General features: G+C 45.1%; 1 protein-coding gene across 1 annotated transcript; it reads left to right on the top strand.

The window, feature by feature from the left end:
• Positions 1-565: 565 nt before the first annotated feature.
• LOC123425342 (exportin-T) lies at positions 566-9,598 on the top strand. The gene is made up of 15 exons (XM_045109025.1): positions 566-2,294; positions 2,377-2,472; positions 2,574-2,663; positions 2,750-2,854; positions 3,058-3,117; positions 3,324-3,386; positions 3,468-3,563; positions 4,292-4,456; positions 5,185-5,358; positions 5,496-5,561; positions 5,670-5,768; positions 7,006-7,152; positions 8,212-8,365; positions 8,461-8,510; positions 9,153-9,598. Exons 1-13 carry the CDS (start codon positions 603-605, stop codon positions 8,299-8,301), a joined length of 2,943 nt encoding a protein of 980 aa, XP_044964960.1. The 5' UTR covers positions 566-602; the 3' UTR covers positions 8,302-8,365; positions 8,461-8,510; positions 9,153-9,598.
• Positions 9,599-21,947: the final 12,349 nt, after the last annotated feature.

Below are 21,947 nucleotides of genomic sequence, written 5' to 3'. Positions count from 1 at the left end.
GTGTACGTATTTCTTTGTGTACGTGTACGCTTGTGTGCTGCATGTGCACGTGTTTTTTGTGTACGTGTACGTGCGTGCGTGTGCTGCATGTGTACGTGTGTCTATGACAAACTATCCCCACATGTCATTGTGTGTTTTGTGCAAATATAGCAATTCAATATATACAAAGGCTACCAAAGAAAAAAAACATGTTAGCTTTGTAAACCTTCTCTCTCTTTTTGCTATAACAAATTTTTAGCAATCAAATATACAAAGGCCATTGAAGATGTTCTTAAAAATAAAATAAAATTTTAAACATAAAACATCAATCTAGAAATAAAGGAAAAAAATGAAAGAGAAACCAAAACCCCCCACAACGACTAAACCCAAAAGCAGCCCATAAACCCATAAATCCGGCAGGGAAACCCAAAAACAGGGAGAAGAAAAACCACCCACGCCCGTCTCACAACTCCGAAACAAGGAAGGAAGGAAGGAAGGAAGGAGCAAAGCAAACCCTCCCGTCGTCCCCCCTTGCGCCGTTATATTAACCCCCCACCTCCGCCTCCGCCCCCCTCTCTTTCCCCCCGTCTCCGCCCCCTCCACCCAGATTCCTCCGCGCCTCCATGGACGACCTCGAGCAGGCCATCCTGCTCGCCTCCGACTCCCCCGCCGCGGCCTCCGCCTCCCCGGCCGTCCGCGAGGAGGCGCTCGCCTTCTGCGCCCGCGCCCGCGACGAGTCCCCGCCCTCCTCGCTCCTCCGCCTCTGCCTCTCCGGCCTCGCCTCCTCGCCCCACGCGCACGTCCACTTCTGGTGCCTCCAGTCCCTCCACGACGCGCTCATCCGCCGCCGCATCGCCCTCCCCGACGACCTCGCCCTCCTCCGCTCCTCCCTCCTCTCCCTCGCCTCCGCCTCCAACGCCGCCTCCCCGCCCTTCCTCCGCAACAAGCTCGCCCAGCTCGTCGCCCTCCTCGTCCGCCTCGATTACCCGCATGTCTACCCCTCCTACTTCCTCGACCTCCTCCCGCCCTCGCCGCCGCAGCCGGGCCCCACCGACATGTTCGCCCGCGTCCTCATCTCCCTCGACGATGACCTGCTCTCCCAGGACTACCCTCGCAACGCCGACGAGACCGCCGACGCCTGCAGGGTCAAGGACGCCATGCGAGCGCAGTGCGTGCCCCAGATCGCCCGCCACTGGCACGACGCTGCCGCCACTCTTGGTGCGGTCGACCCTCCCACTGCCGCCGTAGCCCTTGATGCGGCGCGCAGGTGCATCTCCTGGATCGATGTTGCGCTGGTCGCCAATGATGTCTTTGTTCCTCTTCTGTTTGACATTGCCCTGTCCCCTGCAAGTGCTGCCCCTCTTGCTGCAGCGGCGGTGGGGTGTCTCTCTGCAGTGGCTGCAAAGAGGATGGATGCAAGGGCCAAGGTGGCGTTGCTCAGGTCACTCCTCTCTGCACAGCAGGGGCTTGGTAGCCCAGACAGTGGGTTAAAGATGGCATCTTTGGTGACTACTTATGCCGTGGAGGCTCTTGCGTGTTATCGCAAGCTTGGCCCTAGCGACTCCGATGGAGCCGCGGCTTTGGAAATGCTCGAAGAGGTGCTACCGGCTGTATTTTCGGCGGCAGAGAGCTGCTATGAGGAGGATGTTGATTCTGGTTCCGTGCTCGAGTTCTTAGCTGGCTATGTCAGTACGATGAAGGCCCCATCTGAGAAGCAGCTGGGGCACTTGGGACGGATCTTAGAGGTGGTGCGGCAGCAAATGACGTATGATCCAGTTTACAGGGGGCATCTTGATGTGCTCGACAAGATCGGGAAGGAGGAGGAGGACATGATGTCGGAGCAACGGAAGGATTTAGTGGCATTGTTCCGGAACATTTGTCGGGTAGCGCCAGCTGCCACGCAGCAGTTCATAAAGGGGTTGATTGTGTCAGCGCTCCAATCTGCAGAAGCTACCGTCGAGGATGTTGAGGTCACTCTTACTCTGTTGTACCGGCTCGGGGAAGCAGTCAGTGAGGAAGAGATCCGTACTGGATCTGGGCTGCTCGGGGAGCTTGTGCCCATGCTCCTTTCTGCGAGATTCTCGTGCCACTCACACCGCTTAGTTGCATTGGTGTATCTTGAGACAGTTACACGCTACATCAAGTTCATGCAAGAGAATGTACAGTATGTGCCACACCTTCTTGCCGCGTTCTTGGACGAGCGTGGCATACACCATCAGAATTCCCATGTGAGCCGCCGTGCGGGATACTTGTTCATGAAAGCTGTCAAGTTGTTGAAGGCAAAGCTAGTGCCTTACTTGGATACCATTTTGCAGGTATTTCCTTGTTCGTCTTTTTAGATGTACACACCATCTAGTTTATTGTGCTAGATCTGAGGCTGTTTTCTTTGTGAGTTAGAGCTTGGAAGATGTCCTAGGACAATTCACTTCTATGGACTGGGCAAATAAAGAGGCAAAGCTCTCCAGCTCAGAGGATGGGAGCCAAATTTTTGAGGTGCCCTGTCCATCTGTCTTTATAGCCTAACTTGGCTTGCACCTAGCTGTTTATGTTCTTTAATTGGGAACTTGGACCAATGGCATATTTTCTTATTTCAGGCTGTTGGGTTGTTGATTGGTATTGAAGAGGTATCACCAGAGAAGCAGGTTCAGTGCTTGACAGCTTTGCTGCATCCTCTCTGTCATCAGGTGATTGTTTCCCTTCTGCCCAATATGATAGCTCTAGTTCTCTAGGAGAGAGGAAACTTACTGTTTTAAGTGAAAATCAATTCCAGATCGAGTCGCTTGTAGTGGGTGCCAAAGCACAAGGACTCGAAGAATCATCTCCGAGAGTGACGAGTCTTCTACAGATTGTTGTTGCATTGAATATGGTTACCAAGGTATGCTTTACACTTGCACCTAAGAAGAAATGATCAATAGCACATCCTGTATTCTGGGGGGTAGTATACTGGCCCATGTCTGGTATTTTTTTTCCGTGTTCTGGTCATTTCTTCTAATATAGTTCTGATTTACTCTTGTGTAAATTTCTAGTTCTGTACATGTGTATCACATCCTTACTTAATTCGGTCACTGTCTTCTCTAGGGCTTTAATGAACGCCTCGTGATGGTAACTAGGCCAACAATTGGTGTCATGTTAAAAAAGGTAAATTCTGTCATTCTTTACTTCCATGTTTTCACTTAATCTTTTGCGTGGTGATGTTTGCTTGTTGTTAAGTAGCATATGCAAGTGGCCGATGAAGAGGACATTTGCAAAGTCCTTGATTACTCTGCATCAATAAGCACAACATATCCATGGTCTTTGTTTTACTATTCTTCTGATGCGATATTTCCTTACCACTTTGTCTTCAGACCCTTGATGTTGTTCTACAACTCCTTGTTTCATTTCCTAATGTGAGGTCCCTGCGATCAAAGGTAAATCTGAACCTGTTTCTTTAAGATCTTCCTTAGTTCACCGTTTGGATGATTAACCATTTCAAACTTATGCAAATGTAGGTCATATCCTTTCTGCACCGCATGATTGAGATATTAGGAATCTCGGTGCTTCCATGTATTCCGATCGCACTAAGACAATTGCTGGTTCATAATGAGGTATTCGTTTTTGCTTAGTTAATTTGAATTTACTCTTCTTGGTGCTTTTGCTTTGTTGTCCTTGTTGATCTCTAGTACCTGCAGCGTTTAGATTTCTTTTCTCAGTAACACTTCCTTGTGCAGTATTTATTGGAGTAAAAGGGTAGTAGAAGGATCCTACTTTATATATGCAAAAAATAATACAAAAAACATTCTAAGTATATTCCTCTGGACCAAGGCAGGAGCGGCTGGTCTCCGCGTCATCATCCCCCAGACCTGGGATGTACACTAGCTATATGTTTTTCATTACCAGTAGTGTCCCTCCTAGGAGGATTGTAACATAAACTCTACCTTTCAATACAAAGAAACGCATGAATCTCACTGCGTTTTCTCGAAAAAAAAACAACGGACGACTGTAGGAAGAATTCATTCTGGTCCCAGAACTTATAAGAGATCTTGGTACTGAATATGCAATGTCCCTAAATAGACTTGTATGTATAGCCATTAAAGTCGTTCTCCTCGTTCCTCAAATGGATACAAAAACATTAAATACCTCGTCTCAGTTACTCTTTTTCTTGGATATACTTAGAATGGATTTCTTTCTGGTACCTGTCGAACTTCAAATTAGCTGTATATTACAACTTCAAGCAACATCCTGTCACTTATATACTCTTTTATTATAGGCTTCCTACCGCTAAAACTATGTAGCTCCATCTCGGCTCCTCACATTATTATTTGTTTCCATACAGGCAAAAGATATGGTGGATTTCCTTGTATTGTTAAACCAAATAATATGCAAGTTTAATTCTTCAGCAAGTGGCATACTGGAGGATGTCTTTCCTACTATTGCAAGTCGTTTGTCTGTGATACTGTCACAGGATGCCTTTTCTACTGGTCCAGCAGGCAATACCGAGGTAAAGTTAATCAGATCTGTAAACAATAGCTTTATTTATTTTCTCGTTTTCTAGCTTCCTGTTCTTGTATTCGTTTCTGTGATCCTAGAATGCTAAATACCACTGTACTACATGTACCACGTGAAATACCACTGTACTACATGTACCACGTGAACCTCTTTGTTACCCATGGTGTTGTACTTCCTTTCTTTGTTTCTTTCTGATGGTGCAACTCCAGCTAGCATCTGGCAGAATTATCTACTGACCTCGAAAAGCTTTTCAGAACTGCCCATCTTAGTCATTATACTCGGTGGCATTACCTTCAGTGGCCATACTACTTAACTCAATATTGTTTGTTCTGTAAGCATTTGGATCTTGCCGTATTAGATAGTTTGTCGTGGGCTTCGGCTTTTGGGCAGCCCACCCCGGGGGTTCTGATCAAGGACGAATGGTCCCCTTTGTTATTGGTCTTCACATGTTCCATTAAAGACATATGCCCCTCTCTGTAAATTATGCTTCTCTTTCTTAATGAATTGGTGGCGCTCCTTCTGGTTGCTTTTTTTTTGTTTTGTTTGCAATAATGTTCTTATACAAGTCACCTCATCTTGTGTAGCTAGCTTTTGTCCTTGGCTAGTTTATTGCCCCCATCCATTAATTCTACCCACTTTCCTTATTCTGGTAGGCGTTGATTGGGTTCTAGATGAATTACCGGCTTCCTTATATACTGTATTCATATCTTACCGTTGCAGGAAATGCGTGAACTGCAAGATCTGCAGAGGACATTATACACATTCCTCCATGGGATGGTTACACATGATCTGTCTACAATTCTCCTTGCTCCTACCTGTAGGCAGTATTTGGAAACCATAATGCAGTTACTTTTGTTTACTTCCTGCAGTCATAAAGATATACTGCTCCGGAAGGTCAGGATTCCAGTTATCTTGATTTACAGTTTTTCTTCTTATTATAGCTATTTCCCCCTCCTTTTTTTTCTGCGATGAAATATAGCTATGTTCTCCACTTCCACTGTTCACTTACACCTTGATTATGGTTTTGTTAGGCTTGTGTGCAGATTTTTGTCAAACTTATAAAAGACTGGTGCACTACATCCAAAGCTGATGATAAGGTATTGCTGTGTTCATTTGTGTGATCTTACGGTGTTAAGTATCTCTCTAGTACCTGGACAGTTGTATTATATTACTCATAAATCTTATGTGTTCCTGTTTTTCATCAGCTTCCTGGCTTCCGAGTATTCATGATTGAGAAGTTTGCTACTGGTTGCTGTTTACACAGTGTCCTTGAAAGATCATTTGATCTACGTGATGCAAATACGGTAATAATCTTGCAACTTGCAATCCTTATGTTCGCTGTGTTGAAAGCAAACCTTTACATGATTATTTGGCTGTTTGTCAGGCTCTATCTGAACCACAGTAACTTAGAATCACCCATCTTAGTGGGAGCTATAGGCATCAAATTTTGAGAACACTGCAACTTCCAGTGGTGATAGTTTCTTAGTATTATACTCCCCCTCTGTACCTAAATAATTGTAGTTAGTTCTCCCCAACTACAATTATTTAGGTGCAGAGGGAGTATTACATTACTTGGTAAGTTAGATTTCTGAACGCTGCCTACACCAGGTTTACTAAGGAGAATGGCAATATTAGTTTCAGGTTCCAAAGTAATAGAAATTTCAACTTGTCCAGCATGATTATTTAGTCTGTTGTCCCGTAGTTCATGTCAGCTTTCTTAAATATCCTGGGAATTTCACTCAAGAAAAATACGGAAATTCGAAACCTTACACTTAGTGTAATATGGCTTTATGAAGCCTTGCAGAGTTGCATTAAGTTCTTATTAGTTATTAGTCATATGCTGTTTTAATCCATCCAATTTTGTAACTGAATCATCCTTAGAGATTACCCCACCATCTTGGGTCCTCCCCCTAGAGAGGACTCCGATGTAGAGTGGATTTTTAAAAATTATCCCAAGTGATAAGTTCCAGAAAAGCATAAGGCGATGGGATGTACCCTTACATATTTAAATTTATATAATCTCAGTTCTCAGCTGCACACTATATCAATCTGACCATTGGCAGAAAAGAAAGGACATATTTCATTGCACAGAATCTGAAGCTAATCTGTTAAGTTTTCTACTATGCAAGGGATTGTAGAACTCTTACCTGGTCAGTTCTATTTTAATTAGGGAAAACCTTGTTTTTGCCACTAAAGCTTTTCCCTTAAACTGATAGAATTGTAACAAAACGAAATGCTGAGTTGGCCATCCTAGACAAGTTATTTTGCTGATTCATGAGGATGATTAATAATTAGAGCGCTTGGAGTCAAAACTGAGTATGTACTATTGCAGTTCAGACAGTTATAGCTGTTAATCTGGAATCAATTGTAACGTGGGTTCCATAGACCACCAATGTTTGTTCAATTTCAGAATTCCGTGTCCTCATTTTACAGCAGTATTGTAATTAAAATCTACATGCTGTTGCATTGTGATATATTGATCAATTCTTTATGTTCAGAAGTACATGGTGATGTATTGACCAATTGGTTTATTTCTTCTAGCTCGTTGTCTTTGGTGAAATTGTGATGGCTCAGAAGGTTATGTATGAAAGATTCGGGGAGGACTTCATTGTAAATTTTGTAGCAAAAGCTCTTCCAGAAGCTCACTGCCCGCCAGAGCTTGCTGAACAGTATTACCAAAAGATACAGGTACGCTCTTATGTCTTATCTTGACCTCTGTCGTTTCTGATTCCTGATCTATATTTTTATCTATAAACATATGCTGGATCAGAGGTATCACCTTTGTTCTGAAGACTAGAAATCCCTAGAAATTCGATCGTGATTAAGAGAAAAAGAGTAGAATGTACAGCACACACAACTTATTATGTTGGAGCCAGATTATGACTGCCGATTAATCTATATCAACATTATATATATTACATTAGTATCACAAATACAACTTGTGATTCAGTCACAGGCTTTAGAGTGCACAGCAAATACGACTATATTCTCAATTGTAAACATGCGAGTTGTAGCACATAGCCACAGAGTTGAGCGGGCAGTTTTGCCAGTTGCTATAATAATACCAGAGTAGACATTGAAGTTACAATATGTAAATTCAAAAGGTTGAATAATTTTTCTCAAAAACTGAATCTACATGTCTGTGGACTATTTTTTCTACTGGACTATTGTCAGCTTGATGGATGTGCCATCAGTATGACATTTAAGTTAGGAAACTGTTATTAGTATCATCTTTTAGGACACAAAATGTGAGTTGTATTCACACGGTGAGTATATGCTAGCTAGCTCATAACTTGTTACTTCAGAGTAATGGTCATGGATGAACTCTTGGATCTCAGGGCTATTCCGTTGCCTGGGGACACTTTTCGGCCTGTGGGTTCCATTGCTGGTGTGGTTGGAGAGGATAGTTGAGTTAGGGTCTTAGGTATTAGGGAAACTAGAGTTCATCTACCGTTTCCTTGAATCCCAGGTGTGCCAGTTTGTATCCAGTTAGAGTTGGTTCCACACAGCTCTAGTTTCCCTAATATTGCTTTGGGAAGGTTGTTCAACTGAGACTTGAAAGTAACATTGATTAGTTGATGACTCCCATCTTTTGTTTGTCCTATTGCTCTGTGAGAGTTGTTTCTTTGTATTCTAGATGCTGTCATGATTCAGGAATTCCTGATCTTATTTGTAGCATATTAAAGTCTTCGCTTTGTGACAAAATATTTCTCGTCGTAATCAAAGTAGTTTTTTTTTCTTCAACAGGGAAATGATATAAAGGCATTCAGGTCATTTTATCAATCACTTATCGAGAAAATAAGACAGCAGCAGAATGGGAGTCTTGTATTCAGATAGCATCATTCGATTGATTTTCAATCTGTTTGCCAGGAGACTCCTCAGCTATATGATTTGAGTATAGGTAGTTATTTCTGACTTATTTACCTTGTTTTTTCCTACCTATTTTGCCACTATTATTTCATTCCTATTTTTTGTTTAATTCTTTAAAATTTGCAGGGTAGCTGTATCGGTGGTGTATATAAAGCTACCATTTCTGAGATTAGAAGGTAATGTCTTCCCATTCACATAGTTACTGGTTCCTATCTACTCATTATCTTGCTATATGTGGATTGCACTAGCCCTTTCCATCGGTTCGGACTTTTGGTTGCGTTGGTCAGTGCATGAAGCTTAACATGGTATCAGAGCTAAGGTCTTGAGTTCAAGACCTGGCTTTCGTAATTTATTTAAAAATTGCTGGTAGCCCTCTTTTGTGTTCACGTAGAGGCCTGTTGAGTTATACGTGAGTTTCACGCGCCGTCGCTGTATATGTGGATTGCACTAGCTCTTTCCATTAGTTCAGACTTTTGGTCGCGTTGGCTAGTGCATGAAGCTTAACAATTCCATCTTTTTTTTTTCTTAAGAGCTGTACATCTTATTAGTCAAGTCTTCCATTCTGATAGTCTTATAATGATACTAGGTTAACTAACCTATAGAGGTCCCAAATGCATTTATCATGAACTCCCATAAACGTGTCTGCACCATAGCAGTGTAATGCATCCCGTTGAACTTTTCGTTGTAGTGTCAGTTTAAAGTTTTCAATTAGGTGGAATAAACATTCATATGCATTTTCATTTTTTCGCCCATAATTCCACATTTTATTTGTGTGCCATGTGCATACAATTTGAATTTACCCTTTTGTATGCTTGCAGATGTATACCGCGGGAACATTTTTACAGACTATATGGCTGCCGTGGCGAAGTTGACTGTTCGCCGCATGTCATCGGATGAAGAGAAGTATAACCCAAGAGTTCCTCATGAGAAAAAAAAATACAGGGTTCCATTTGTTCGTTTGGAGATTTCTCCCAAAAGTGAAGTGATTGTTTGTTCCCCTACCCGGGCTTGAATTTTTTTAAGGCAATCTGAGTGAGCTAAATAGCCGGGATAGAAAGCGCGCGCGTGTGTGGGCCGTGTTTTTCCTGACATGAAGTTGTCGCACCGCCTGTTGTCGTGTACCAAATTTTGTCGAGCTGCTGCCGTGGTTGGTTTCCACCCCCATTTAGTTAGCTGGGGATGCTGTACAGACTCTATGCTGGTGGTGCGTAAGGTTTGGGCTTCTCGAAGCTTGCAAGTTTAAAGTTCTACTTGCTTTTTCCCACCCGTTCGTTTTGAAGCTTGTGCAAATTTGAAGTTTCTTCCTTGCTCCGCCAATCTTTTTTTTTTTTATTTTGATTTTGGATCCGAAACCGATGGCTGGACTATGCATCACTGGAACAGAAGGCTGAATTGTTGTCGACAAGGATGTGGCGTCTTTCCCTGCCCTTGTCAAGTTGCATCACTGTTAGGCAGAGTGCGCGTGTGTATTTGGGTGGGATGGGATTGGGAAGGCCGACAAGAGGTTGGCATGGTCCGAGTCTACGTTCTTCTGGTTTTCGGGAAGGGAATGGCCGGGAACAGAAATCCGTGCCAGAGACGGCTGTGGCCTGGCTTTGTCATGTGCAACCATTGCCTTTGCAAATCGATTTGATTGCGCGCAGTGGTCCATATGATTGTGGCCACAACACTATTAGATCCGGCTATCTTTTGTCGACCATCGTGTGGAGCGTTGCAGCTCTGGGTTTGGATTGCTTCCCCCTCTCTTCTTTCTTCCTCCTCCGTGGTGCCTTGTGACCCACTCTCTTCCTCGCTCCCCCTTGGGGCGCCGCCATGCTCAGATCGACATGCTTGGGCCGCGCCACACGGGGCTCATCATTTAACTACTGGAATATAGAAATTAGTTCCCGCAAAAAAAAAGAAAGGAATATAGAAATTCATATGCAGAAGCGCATGACCAAGTGGAGAGCTTCGGGGTGATTTATCCGGTTAATTAATGGAACATGTTACTTAAAATTATTTTCAGTCAGGGCAGTTCAAAGGCGCGAGAGATCAGGAAAACTGAAAAGTAGAGAAAAAGAGCACCCCAAAAAAAAAAGTAGAGAAAAAGAGCACCCCCAAAAAAAAAAGTAGAGAAAAAGTGAGTTGTTTATGCCTTCCCTACATATGTTCCTCCTATGGGCTATGGTGGCTGTCACCCTCAGCGGTCTGGGGTCGCGCCGTTCTTATCAGACTCTGGAAAGTCACACAATGCAGACTCATGTTTTATGTGGTACAGCTAGAAAGGGGTCCTCCCCGGAGGAAAATGCCAATCAGACATGGAGACCGTTCCAAAGTACATAGAGCCACGTACCAATCAGGGCATAGATATATGCCAAGTAGCTGAAAAAATCATGCCTCATACAGTACATTTTATGCAAGAAACAAAGAAGCTGAACTGGCCCCAACTCGCCGCCTTTTGTGTCCACTTGCCCGTTGCGTTCAAAGGGTTTCTCTATGAATTCGGATAATTGAAATCTCTAGGATTTTTCTTCTACACGCGCTGTTTGATTTTGTGAGATTGAACGTTCATAAGAAAATGTCCATGGACTCCTCTAATCTCATGGAAATATTCCTTTGTTTTTCTTGCGACGAAATCGACTCATATTCAATCTGGACATGACATTGCAACTCTAAGAGCATCTCTAGCAGACCCAGTATATTACCGACCCGCAAAACTAGTTTACGGTTCGCGGAATAATGGTTTTGCGGGATATTCCGTTTTACAGTTTCGCTAAGCGGGGTCTGCTCAGCCGCAGCCCACGCCAACCCGCAAATCACATGAGCTTTTATCTGAATTTGACACATGCGCCACATATTCAGAATTATTAATTTAATATAAGATAAAATATTAATATTACAATACAACAATAATCCAAATTACAATAATTATCGAAATCACCGAAGCAAACTAAATAATTCACCAACATCTGCCATCGATGGTTCTCAAGCAACGTCTCAACATCCGAGTTGTCTAAATCAGACGTATCCTCGAGCAAAAACCTCTCGCGAGGGTTCAATTCCATCTAAAATCACAAATACGAATGCCGCATGAACCAACTATGCATATCGCATCCGAAAGCACAAGCACAATGCTCACCGGTGGCTCGGGACGGTGTCTCTGCGACGGTCGATCCCAGGGTGGCGATGGTGACTCGTGGCGGCTCGGCTCGGCGGATCCGGGGAGCCGGTGAAGCGGCTAGGTGGAACCGGGTGAGGGGCGGCCCAACGGCGTGATTTTGTTCGCAAATATGGCCGGAATAGCCGGCAGTGGACGGGCGGAACCGACGACGGGCGGCTGCGGAAGGGGGTGGGGAACGCACGCAGGCTGAAATGTCCCTCCCGCCAACCGCTTTTCTGAGATACAGGGCATCGTCGTGTCGAGGGAAAAACCTATGTTTTGCGGTTTGGAGGTGGAATTTTATCGCGTCCCTCAATTTTTTTACGGATCCGATGCGTTTACAATGTCTGATCGGGCGCCTTTTTTTGTGTGGACCTGTATTTTGACGCTTATTTTACGGACCGGGCATTATACGGGTCTGCTAGAGATGCTCTAACTTTGTCCTATGTATGTGCGTTTGGAATCCTGCAAATCATAGAGGCTAACTCTCCTTTACTATTTGAGCAGATATTTACTTTTTGCAGACTAATTCTTCAGTCTCAGTCAACTGAGATTTAACTAATTCTTAGTCAACTTCACAATTTTGTTCATACAAATCTTAAAAAATGGCCACCTTGCTATACAAATCGTCCATCTAGTAAAAAAAAGGCCGAACTATAATGTTTTTTCTCCCGCAAAAAGAAGTAATGTTTTATTTCAACGCTCAGAAAAAATATATAAACTATTCCCTTCGTTCCATAATGTAAAAGGACAATGTAGTGTCAAAAAAGGTCTTACATTATGGGACAGAGGGAGTAGCCCGACAGTCCCTCGTCTCGATGTAAATTTAACTAATTATTGGTCAATTGAAAATTAGCAAGTCCGTAGAACAGACGTGCGGTGATGGCCGAACGTGACGACACGGAACCTACGGCAATGGCGGAGCCTGTTGGTGTGCTTGGATTAAGGTGATGGTCCTAGGGTTTCTCTTGCGCCAAGACGAAGATCTGCCTGATGCCATACTTTCTTATCTGGCTGGAGTGGCGGGTTCCGGGAGGCTCCGCCTGCGAACTCCCATGGGCGTGTTATGCTTGGAGATTGCTGGATCGGGTGGAATTTGGTTGTGTCCATTGGTTCTCCGTTAAGTAGGGAGCGACATGAAGCTCTGCTATGTGTTTCCATCAGGAGATATTTTACTCTATGGTAAAGTCAGAGGCGAAGAATGTCATGAAAGTTGAGATTTAAGGACTAGTAATGGTGATTGTAGCCTACGGTGTTGAGGAATTTGCTTGGAGTTTTGAGATTTGTAGCAGTGGTATGTAAGTGGGAGCGACGTTACAGGTGAGGTTCAAGGTTCTACCTTTCAGGGTGAAAATCCAAGGTCTGGTCTTAATTGGTTGTGCCTGATAATGGACTTGTTGAAGACATTATTTTGAGAACGGGGATTATCTCGAGTGTGAAAACCCAAGATTTACGATCGGGCGACGACAGTGCTAGTGCACTGTTTTCTTCTTGGATGCGTCGTTTTTGGAGCACTTGGACGTCAAATGTTGTCTCTGTGGTGGTTGTGCTACTGCTGTAAGTACTGAAACTCTGTAGCCGGACTTTTCTTTTTTAGCTTCTTCTTCGTTTTTTGGCTGTATGCATCCGTCATGCCATTAGGGCATTGCATTGTTGCGAAGATTGAATGTAATTCGTATCTCCGCAATATTAATAAATGCTCTTTACCTAAAAAAAGAAATAGCTGTTTCGGCGTGTGCGGCGTTAGAAGAACCCAAGTTACATAACAATTTTGGACTTGTACCTTTACAATGTGTAGTGTTAAGCCGGATTACTAGGCCTTCATGTATGTTCTCACCGAAGTACCACGGACACTTACGGCACGACAATAATGGACACTTGTGCTAAAAGGCAGTTGGGTGGACACACTAAAAACTAAAAAGGACAAACTCCCTAATAGTTGTGGAACTGCAGATTGGAGTGTGCAGCTAACTGTCTTTTCTAATGTTCACAGTGGAGTTGCCTGTGCCCTGACTCCTGAGCCCTCCTAGCTCACCTACCATTGGGGGTTGTTGATCTGTGACACTGTATCATGTTTGCTGATCTGATGTAAGCTAGGAAGGCGAGGCATTGACATTGAGAATTTGTGCCATTAATTAATGACTAGTAGTATATGCTAAAGAATGTTGCTAATGGAGTTAGGTTGATTGGACATCTTTACATTAAAAATACAAGCATAATGCCTCTCCCACACAAAGAGAAAGAAGAATCAATCAATCATGATTGATCGATTAAATACCAGTAGTTAATTAGGATTATCCCATCCCATTTTAGCGTGTATACGCGCGGACATACAATATACGCTTTTCCATCTCCGTTGAAATGTCAAGCAGTCGGTCCATTGAAGAAGTCCGTATGACGTCGTACGTATTCCAAAAAGAAATGGCCGGCATTCTGTCCAGTTTACTACGTACATGAATGCATAACAGCTGACTAAATCAAACGAAATATAGTCTCTGATCATAAAAGAATGGTATGATCAAGCTAAGATAATCCAATCCCTAACCATGAAAAAGCGATCAAGCCGACAGATTCAGAGAAAACATTCCGATGTCGTGTGTGAGAGTAATCAAGATCGATCCCTGTACACCCACAGAGATACATGCATATCTCCAAGGATACTGAAGAATCACCACCAAACATATCCTAGCCTCGTGTACATATGCCCCCCCACATTAATTAAAGAAGAGCTAGAATTTAATTTGCGCCCATGCCGGGGAGCAAGCATGAGCCGGCACCAACCACCTTGGGTTTGAGCCACGCATGTCAAGAACCCTAGCGGCAAGGTGGCATGTAGCCTTTCAACCCCATCATAATCTAATCAGGAGGAAGCGTGCGTGCGTGCGTGCATGCATGCATCTAGAACACTTTCTTTGCGCGGCTGAATGTGATCCATCAGTCCGTCCGTCAGGTGCGAGATGCCATCAGGGCCATAAAATCATGCTTATATCTTTGGGCTGTGGTTGTACCTTCCGATGGGAGCAGTGTTTATCCATCTATCTATCTTCCAAACGCAGGAAGCTAGCTAGCTGGTTAGTTAACCGGGCCGGGGAGCTAGCTAGAGAGGATTGGGGAGGAAGGATCCGTCGTGTGTGAATAATCAATCGATTAGGAGTGTATATGTGGCGGTGAAAGCTATACACGTCGTAATGTTATGTAGCAGTTGGTAGGGAGTCTCGTGACGCCTGAGCCTCTTCTTCCTCCTCCTCCTCCTCATGGAGGGAGACGGCGGACCTACCGCGTATCTCTCGAAGCTATCCTGTCGACTCCTTACTTTTCGTAGGATCCATGGGTCGTGGTACTACGCCTGGCTGGTACGTGTTCGTCAGGGTTTCTAGAACCTGTACTGCCGGGCTGATCGCTCAAGTTATCTTCAGGTTTACTGCTCGCAAGAGGAGAGATTGATTAGTTGCTCTCAATCCGTTTCAAAAAACCAGTTGCTCTCAATAGCATCACATATTTCCGTGATACTTGAGGTTTACTGCATGCTCACAACCACGAGATGAGGGATCAATTAGTCGCTCTCGATCGGGTTGCAATAGTATGCCATGGTATGCGCATGTGTCAGATACAGGTCGCCGTCAGTCTCTGCACACACAGGGCATTTTTTTATTAGTATAATTGTTGCTTGCATCTGCGCGCTTGTGGCATAAGTAAGAGAAGGCGACCACAACACCGGTTCCTTGCTGAGACCGGGGACGAAGAATTAACGGCTTGTCTTCTCCGACGTGTGCAGCTACCGAGTTTACTTACGGACTTGCGGCACTGGAGACACACTCAAAGTCTGGAACGCAATCGATTGTTCCATCTAGTCTTAGATCTTAATTGATCACGTACGTGATGCCGTGACGTGCATGCCTAGCTGGTTTGCCTGTTTTCAAACTGCCGTAACTAACACAGGTAGATCGGTCGACCATGTATGAGTATATTTAATTATTTATATGCATGCACTGCCGCTGCAGGAGAGAAGTCAAAAGGATGCAAGGATTGTTTCTCCGCAGGCACGCATCGCGTGCAGGAGCGTTTGACTATATATCTATCACTGCCCCCACTCGATCGCTGTTCCCTGTCATATGCCACGGAGAGGAAGAAAAAAGGGATTGCTAAATCTCAATCGACTTAAGTCTCGGTCGATGCTATATTTGTTAGATCTTACGTGAAGATCCTTATAAAATAGTATTTCTTAATTTCTTCTTCTTCCTTTTAATACAGTACTATGTCTCATCATTTGACTGAGGCTTCGTTAAATAGCCATATCCGAAGAAAAAAGAAAGAAAAAAAATTACATGTTTGTTCTCGCACATCATGCTGTGAGCGAGACCCGTGCAAGAGAAAATTAGTGTACACGCAGCTGATCCTACGGCGACGACGACGACGACGTAGGAGGCGTTTGGTCAGAAGGCAAGTTGGTGCAGGTGATATATGGACATGGGCGCGCAAACCGTCGTCTCGACGCTTTTGAATTTGCGCGGTCGACGTACAGTACGATCTATGTGCTTTTCTCTTGCATTGACAGCGTAGATGTACGACTTTTGCGTCTTTGTCTACTGCTAGCTTCGCGGAAACATACACGCAGTGAAGCTTGACTATATGTGTTACCAGTATTTGCGTCATTTCAGGTAGTACAGTATACTGAACCAAACCAAACCTATTTGAACCACCAGTAGTACAGTACGCAGTTTCTACTGGTGGACGTCGTCGTCCTTTTGACACCGGTCGAGTTACCTGCGGGTGCAGGTAGGCAGGAAGCCATGAAGCGTGCATGCCTGCTCGGGCATCCCTCGCTCTCAGCCAGTACCTATATCGATCGATCGGTCGATCTTCATGACCAGTTCATGGCTACGTACTCCACTGGATTGTGCGTGACGAAACCAAACCGAAAAGTGAAAACCAAGTTAACCAACAAACAATTCCTCTAAAACCAGTAACCTGAACGTGTGCGCCAAGACACACGCTGCACCACACACCGTTGGCGTTCGTCCCCCGGCCGGTCCCTCTCCCTGCCCGTTCTTCGTGTGCCGATAATTCTGGCAACGCATCCATCGATCGATCGGTCTCGGCACATCACATCATCATCGTCGCAACAGAGTACAGAGAGCTAGCACACAGGAGAAGCCTCTTCATCTCTGATATATTTCTCTGTCTCTAGAAGAAAAGGAAGGCGCAGCTAGCGTGCTGGACGACCCGGATAGATGTCTGAATGGACCTTGGTTCAAAAAAATATATATGTCTGAATGGATCCCGGTGGATCGGTAGGCGAAAAAACGACGACGCAAGCGGCGTGTACAGCACTGTGCGTTTGGTTGGGCAACTGTCTCGAGGAGATCGTAAAGATCCAAAGCGACGCGACGAGGGAATGTGTCTATCTGGGGGCACTCCACTGCGTTGCATTGCATGCATGGTGCATGTGCCAGTCGCCGAAAGGAGCAGAGACATGGACCGTGCCGTTTCCCTTGGCTGAAAGCCAAGCACGTATACATATGTCCTGGCACGTATGGACGTACCAAAAGAATGAGACGATGCCTTTCCGATGGGCGCGCCCGGTGGCTCTCCCAGCTACTTCCTCCGTTTTAAAATATGAATCTTTTCTAAAAATTTCATTAAAGGACTATATACGAAACAAAATAAACGAATATATATTTTAAAGTATGTCTATATACATCCGTAGTAGTCTTGTAATGAGATATTTTTGTTTAAAAAGATATATATTTAGGAACGGAGAGATTACTACTTTCTTCGTTCCTAAATATTTATCTTTTTAGTGATTCAACTATGCGCTACATACAAAATAAAATGAATGAATTTATATTTTAAATTATGTCTATATATATTCGTATGTAGTCTATAATAAGATTTATAAAAAAAAAATATATATTTAGGAACGGAGGGAGTAGCTACCACGGTGGACGTTGCCGTGGGGTGTGGCTGGGGCGCGTCGGCGCGTGGGTGTGGATGCCATGCATCGGCCCGTGCGCGCGCGCGCGCGTCGACTAAAACAGACACGCCGACGCCGTAGCTACTGGTTTTCGATCGGGTAGGAATCACGCATCGCGTGTGAGCCAGCTACATGCATGGCCGAAACTCCAAAGTGAAGTGCCAGCGCTGTTCCGCTGCCACTAGGGCTAGGGGAGGTACGGTGTGATTGTCAAGCTCGATGGGTTGCTTAATTTGGGTCGATGGAGACGGAATTCGGACATATCTGCCGGGGCAAATGATCCAGTGGTATGTGGGACAGGGTCATCTGTGAACGGGGCGATTGGCCGATGGCCGTAATAACATGCCTCACACGTAATTTCTCGAGCGGGGATGGGAGCCAGGACTTGCCGGAAACAACACATTATCAAATCCGGCGTCAACCACGCGTGTCACACATGAGAACTGAGATGATGGCATACTCTTAGCATGCGTCCGTATATACCCCAGCCATGTCCGCATGGAAAGAAAATTGCCCGTTGTTGGACCTACATAGCACGAACATTAAAATGTCGCTGAACCTGCATTCAAAGAAACGTTCAAATCAATCATTTTTCTGGAGCCAGTCTAGAGCGTTGCAACCCTAGGTACATGGGCATGGACGGTTGCACGCGTGGATGCAGTGTGGAGAAGTCGCGTTGTTTCCCGAAGCTTCGTCATAAGTTACACTCACCTTCCTTCCTGGCCGCTCCCCCCGTTTCCTCTCTTCCGCACTCACACCGGCGACGACGACGATCACCGGAGCGACAACAGGACAGTTCAAGAAGGCGGCTACCATTGCATCGACTATAGACCTCCATGGGAGTGCATCAACCATGGTGGTAAGTCTTTGTCCCCTCTCTAGATTTATTGCATTAGACTCGGGCTAGACTTAATTTGGGCACACGATTGGACACATCGAGGGTGGGGGATTGGATTCTATACCGATGGCTTCTTAAGTTCTTAGATAATTTTTTATTACATCAAGGCTCGGGATCGGGGTACAAACATTCTTGTCTAGTCGCGGTGACCCTGGAGTCGCGTCGAGCGAAGGATGTCGACTGACATAGCGCTCTTTGTTGGGCCAGGAATCGACGTCTTCAACTCCTTCGTCGTCGCCTTCTTCACCGCAGTGTCGGCCTCCTTGTGCATGTCTTCCATGGTGCTCAAGTTCGACCACACTTTTGTTGTGTTCTCGAACTTCACGCGGTAACTGAGCGAGCACCAGAGGAAGAAGGCACTCCACACCATGCCCCATGGGAAAGGGTTCGGTTGGAGTCCATGGCGAGAGAGAGGTGGTCAAATAGAGAGGTTGAAGAGGAGAGGGGGTGCAAATGGGAGAGGGTTTGAGTACAATGGATTAGGCCGATAGGTAATGTGGGTAAATATAGGAGCTTTAGGCGGATAGGAATGAATGCCAACCTTTCAAATGTGTGCTTTTCATAAAGGAGATGGACAAGGGCTGCAAGGTGGTACCACCATTGAAGAAGGGGAAGGAGGTTGTGCCGCCATGAGTAAAATGCACATAACCACCACATTAGCGTCACAACTCTTGGCAAACCACCACTTTACAAAACGTGACACTTTGCACTACAACGTAGAATTGACACTGGCAAAAAACACTGAACACAAAAATGAGCCCGTTTTGACGTGGCAGATCGCGTGGTGGCTGACAACGAGGGGCGGCGTGCCGCTAACGACCGTTGGGACCGAGCCGGTCGGCCCGTTACCTAAAGGGAAACAGTGTCGTTCCCATCCACTCCATTAGCCCACTCGCCCACCTTGCCTCGCTCTCCTCCGCGCCGCCCCCACTACGCCATCGCCGCTGCAATGCCTTCTTGGGCAGACTTGGAGGAGAGCAGTGAGGTAGAAATGCTCAACTTCCCCGGTGAGGTAATGCCATTCTGGTCTACTCTCTTTGTTTTATAACCTAGGGTTAGGGATTTAATATTGGATAATTTCATTTTGGTATAATTTGGACCGGATTGAGGGTATTTTACCACCCCTAATTCCTTTTGAACTCAATCTAGCCCCTCCTCACCATAGACGACTCAGACTTTGAAGGCGATGTTGAGACGACAAAGGAAGGCCGTGTTGAGTGCTACAACCGGAAAACAACCAAGAAATCCATAACATTCGAAGGTGGGATAATTGGGAGGAGGTTTTATGGGTGTGGTCAGGATGTAAGTTGCAATCACTATCCTACTTTCCTTATCTGAATTTGCTGATTGTTAATGAGAAAATTTATGGGCGTGGTCAGGTGTAAACTCATTTATGTGATCAATTTAATTAATGGTTAATGATGAAATTTAATGGTCACTATTTCTTATCTAAAGTCCCATATGAAACGCTCCCAAATTTGTTTGAAAAAAAGAGCCACGTATTTTTTTTGTTTCTCTTAAGTTGAAGTGTAGTGTTAATTCTATAGCTCAACTATTTAGGTACTATGAAGCCTAACTGATACATACTTTTTTTCTTGTAGATTACCAATTGTGGTTATGTTCAATGGGTGGATATTGAGTATCCTCAAGCTACTAAAAAAAGCTCTTCAACTTTAGGCAAGATATGAAGATTGTTTATCTTATAGGATCAAGGAAGGGGCTGATCATGCACAAATAATGCTTAAGCTTGAAGAGGAGGTTAAGACTGCTACCCTGTAGTACAAGAACCTACTTGATGACGCTAACAAAATGACCAGGCAGCAAGTGGAAAAGATCCATCAACAAATTTACAAGAAAATAATGTTAGAGGACATTGAAGGCTTGTAGAAGCAGCGAGACCAGAACTAGTATGTCATTGAAGATCTGAAGGCCATTCAAAGCACAAGGAGAAGTGATCACAAACCTGAGGACTGAGATGCATGAGTTGAAGAAGGACATGGATATCAATGGACTCAATAAGGAGATGTATGTGCTCAAGGCTGAACTACAAGATTACAAGAAGGATAAGAAACAACTTATGAAGGACAAGATTGAGGTGATGCAGGAGAGGGATGGGCTGCAAATGGAGAAGAAGAAGCTAGAGATAGCAACTGCTGAGCTTACAAAGTTGGAGAAATTCACAAGGGCAAGCTAAATAAGATCAAGGGGTTTTGTGATGAAGAATCTGTCATTGAGCTTAGTGGCTAAGACTTAGTCTAATCTAGTGTTGTTGTATGCACTATGCTCAATGACAGATTCTTCATCACAAACTTACTCAATGACAATGCCCTGATTTTATGAAGCTTGATCACAAAACCCCTTGATCACAAACTTCATAAGCTTCATAAGATCAAGTCCATCCTCATTCCTCTAGGATGGACTTGATCTTATGAAGCTTCTCGAGTTCTCCTTGCTACCATGCCCACCTTTAAGTAATTCAACAATCATACTCTCAAGGTTCTTCTTCTCCTCTTCAAGAACATCCCTTTCCTCCTTAACCTCCTTCATGCTTCCTAGAGTTCCTGATGATATCTTCCTAAGAAGACAAGATGCACCTCTCCTCATTGGCTAGCCTCATCTTCTCCATCTTCACCTCCATCTTGCACCACTCCTCTAACTCTACAAGCTTTGTTTTGACACCTTCAACATGCTTTGTTTCATTCGGTGGTTGCTGCCGATGCTACCGATCACTCCCTCCCCGACCACCGCCACGGATCGACGCGGTGCATCGTCAGCAACCGAACGCACCCCCGCGCCTCGAATCGAGCCTCCTAGAGAAATTCCGACGACCTCCCGTGCCCTCCGCCCTGTTTTGGCGTCGACGGCCAGAGCCGACGTGGCCTGGCCTCGGGAAACCCCTGAGTCACTGACAAGTGCCCCCTAGGGCCGAGTAGACTAGTGTGATGAGTCAACTATGCTGACTGGGCGGACCCAACCAGTGATAAGAGTGTTGGGGAACGTCGCATGGGAAACAAAAATTTTCCTACACGCACGAAGACCTATCATGGTGATGTCCATATACGAGAGGGGATGAGTGATCTACGTACCCTTGTAGATCGTACAGCAGAAGCGATTAGAGATCGCGGTTGATGTAGTGGAACGTCCTCACGTCCCTCGATCCGCCCCGCGAACAATCCCGCGATCAGTCCCACGATCTAGTACCGAACGGACGGCACCTCCGCGTTCAGCACACGTACAACTCGACAATGATCTCGGCCTTCTTGATCCAGCAAGAGAGACGGAGAGGTAGAAGAGTTCTCCGGCAGCGTGACGGCGCTCCGGAGGTTGGTGATGATCTTGTCTCAGCAGGGCTCCGCCCGAGCTCCGCAGAAACACGATCTAGAGGAAAAACTATGGAGGTATGTGGTCGGGCAGCCGTGAGAAAGTCGTCTCAAATCTGCCCTAAAAGCCCCATATATATAGGAGGAGGGAGGGGGACCTTGCCTTGGGGTCCAAGGGAACCCCAAGGGGTCGGCCGAGCCAGGGGGAGGACTCTCCCCCCCAAACCGAGTCCTACTTGGTTTGGTGGGAGGGAGTCCTTCCCCCTTCCCACTTCTTCCTCT

This window comes from Hordeum vulgare, chromosome 2H (genome assembly GCF_904849725.1).
Source record: "Hordeum vulgare subsp. vulgare chromosome 2H, MorexV3_pseudomolecules_assembly, whole genome shotgun sequence".
NCBI lineage: Eukaryota > Viridiplantae > Streptophyta > Magnoliopsida > Poales > Poaceae > Hordeum > Hordeum vulgare.
This window is presented reverse-complemented; position numbering and strand designations above follow the sequence as displayed.

Coding starts and splice junctions, on each gene's coding strand:
- LOC123425342 (XM_045109025.1), top strand. CDS start 603: ATGGACGACCTCGAGCAGGCCATCCTGCTCGCCTCCGACTCCCCCGCC. Junction 5,359..5,495: donor AAGATATACTGCTCCGGAAG/GTCAGGATTCCA, acceptor TGGTTTTGTTAG/GCTTGTGTGCAGATTTTTGT. Junction 5,769..7,005: donor ATCTACGTGATGCAAATACG/GTAATAATCTTG, acceptor TATTTCTTCTAG/CTCGTTGTCTTTGGTGAAAT.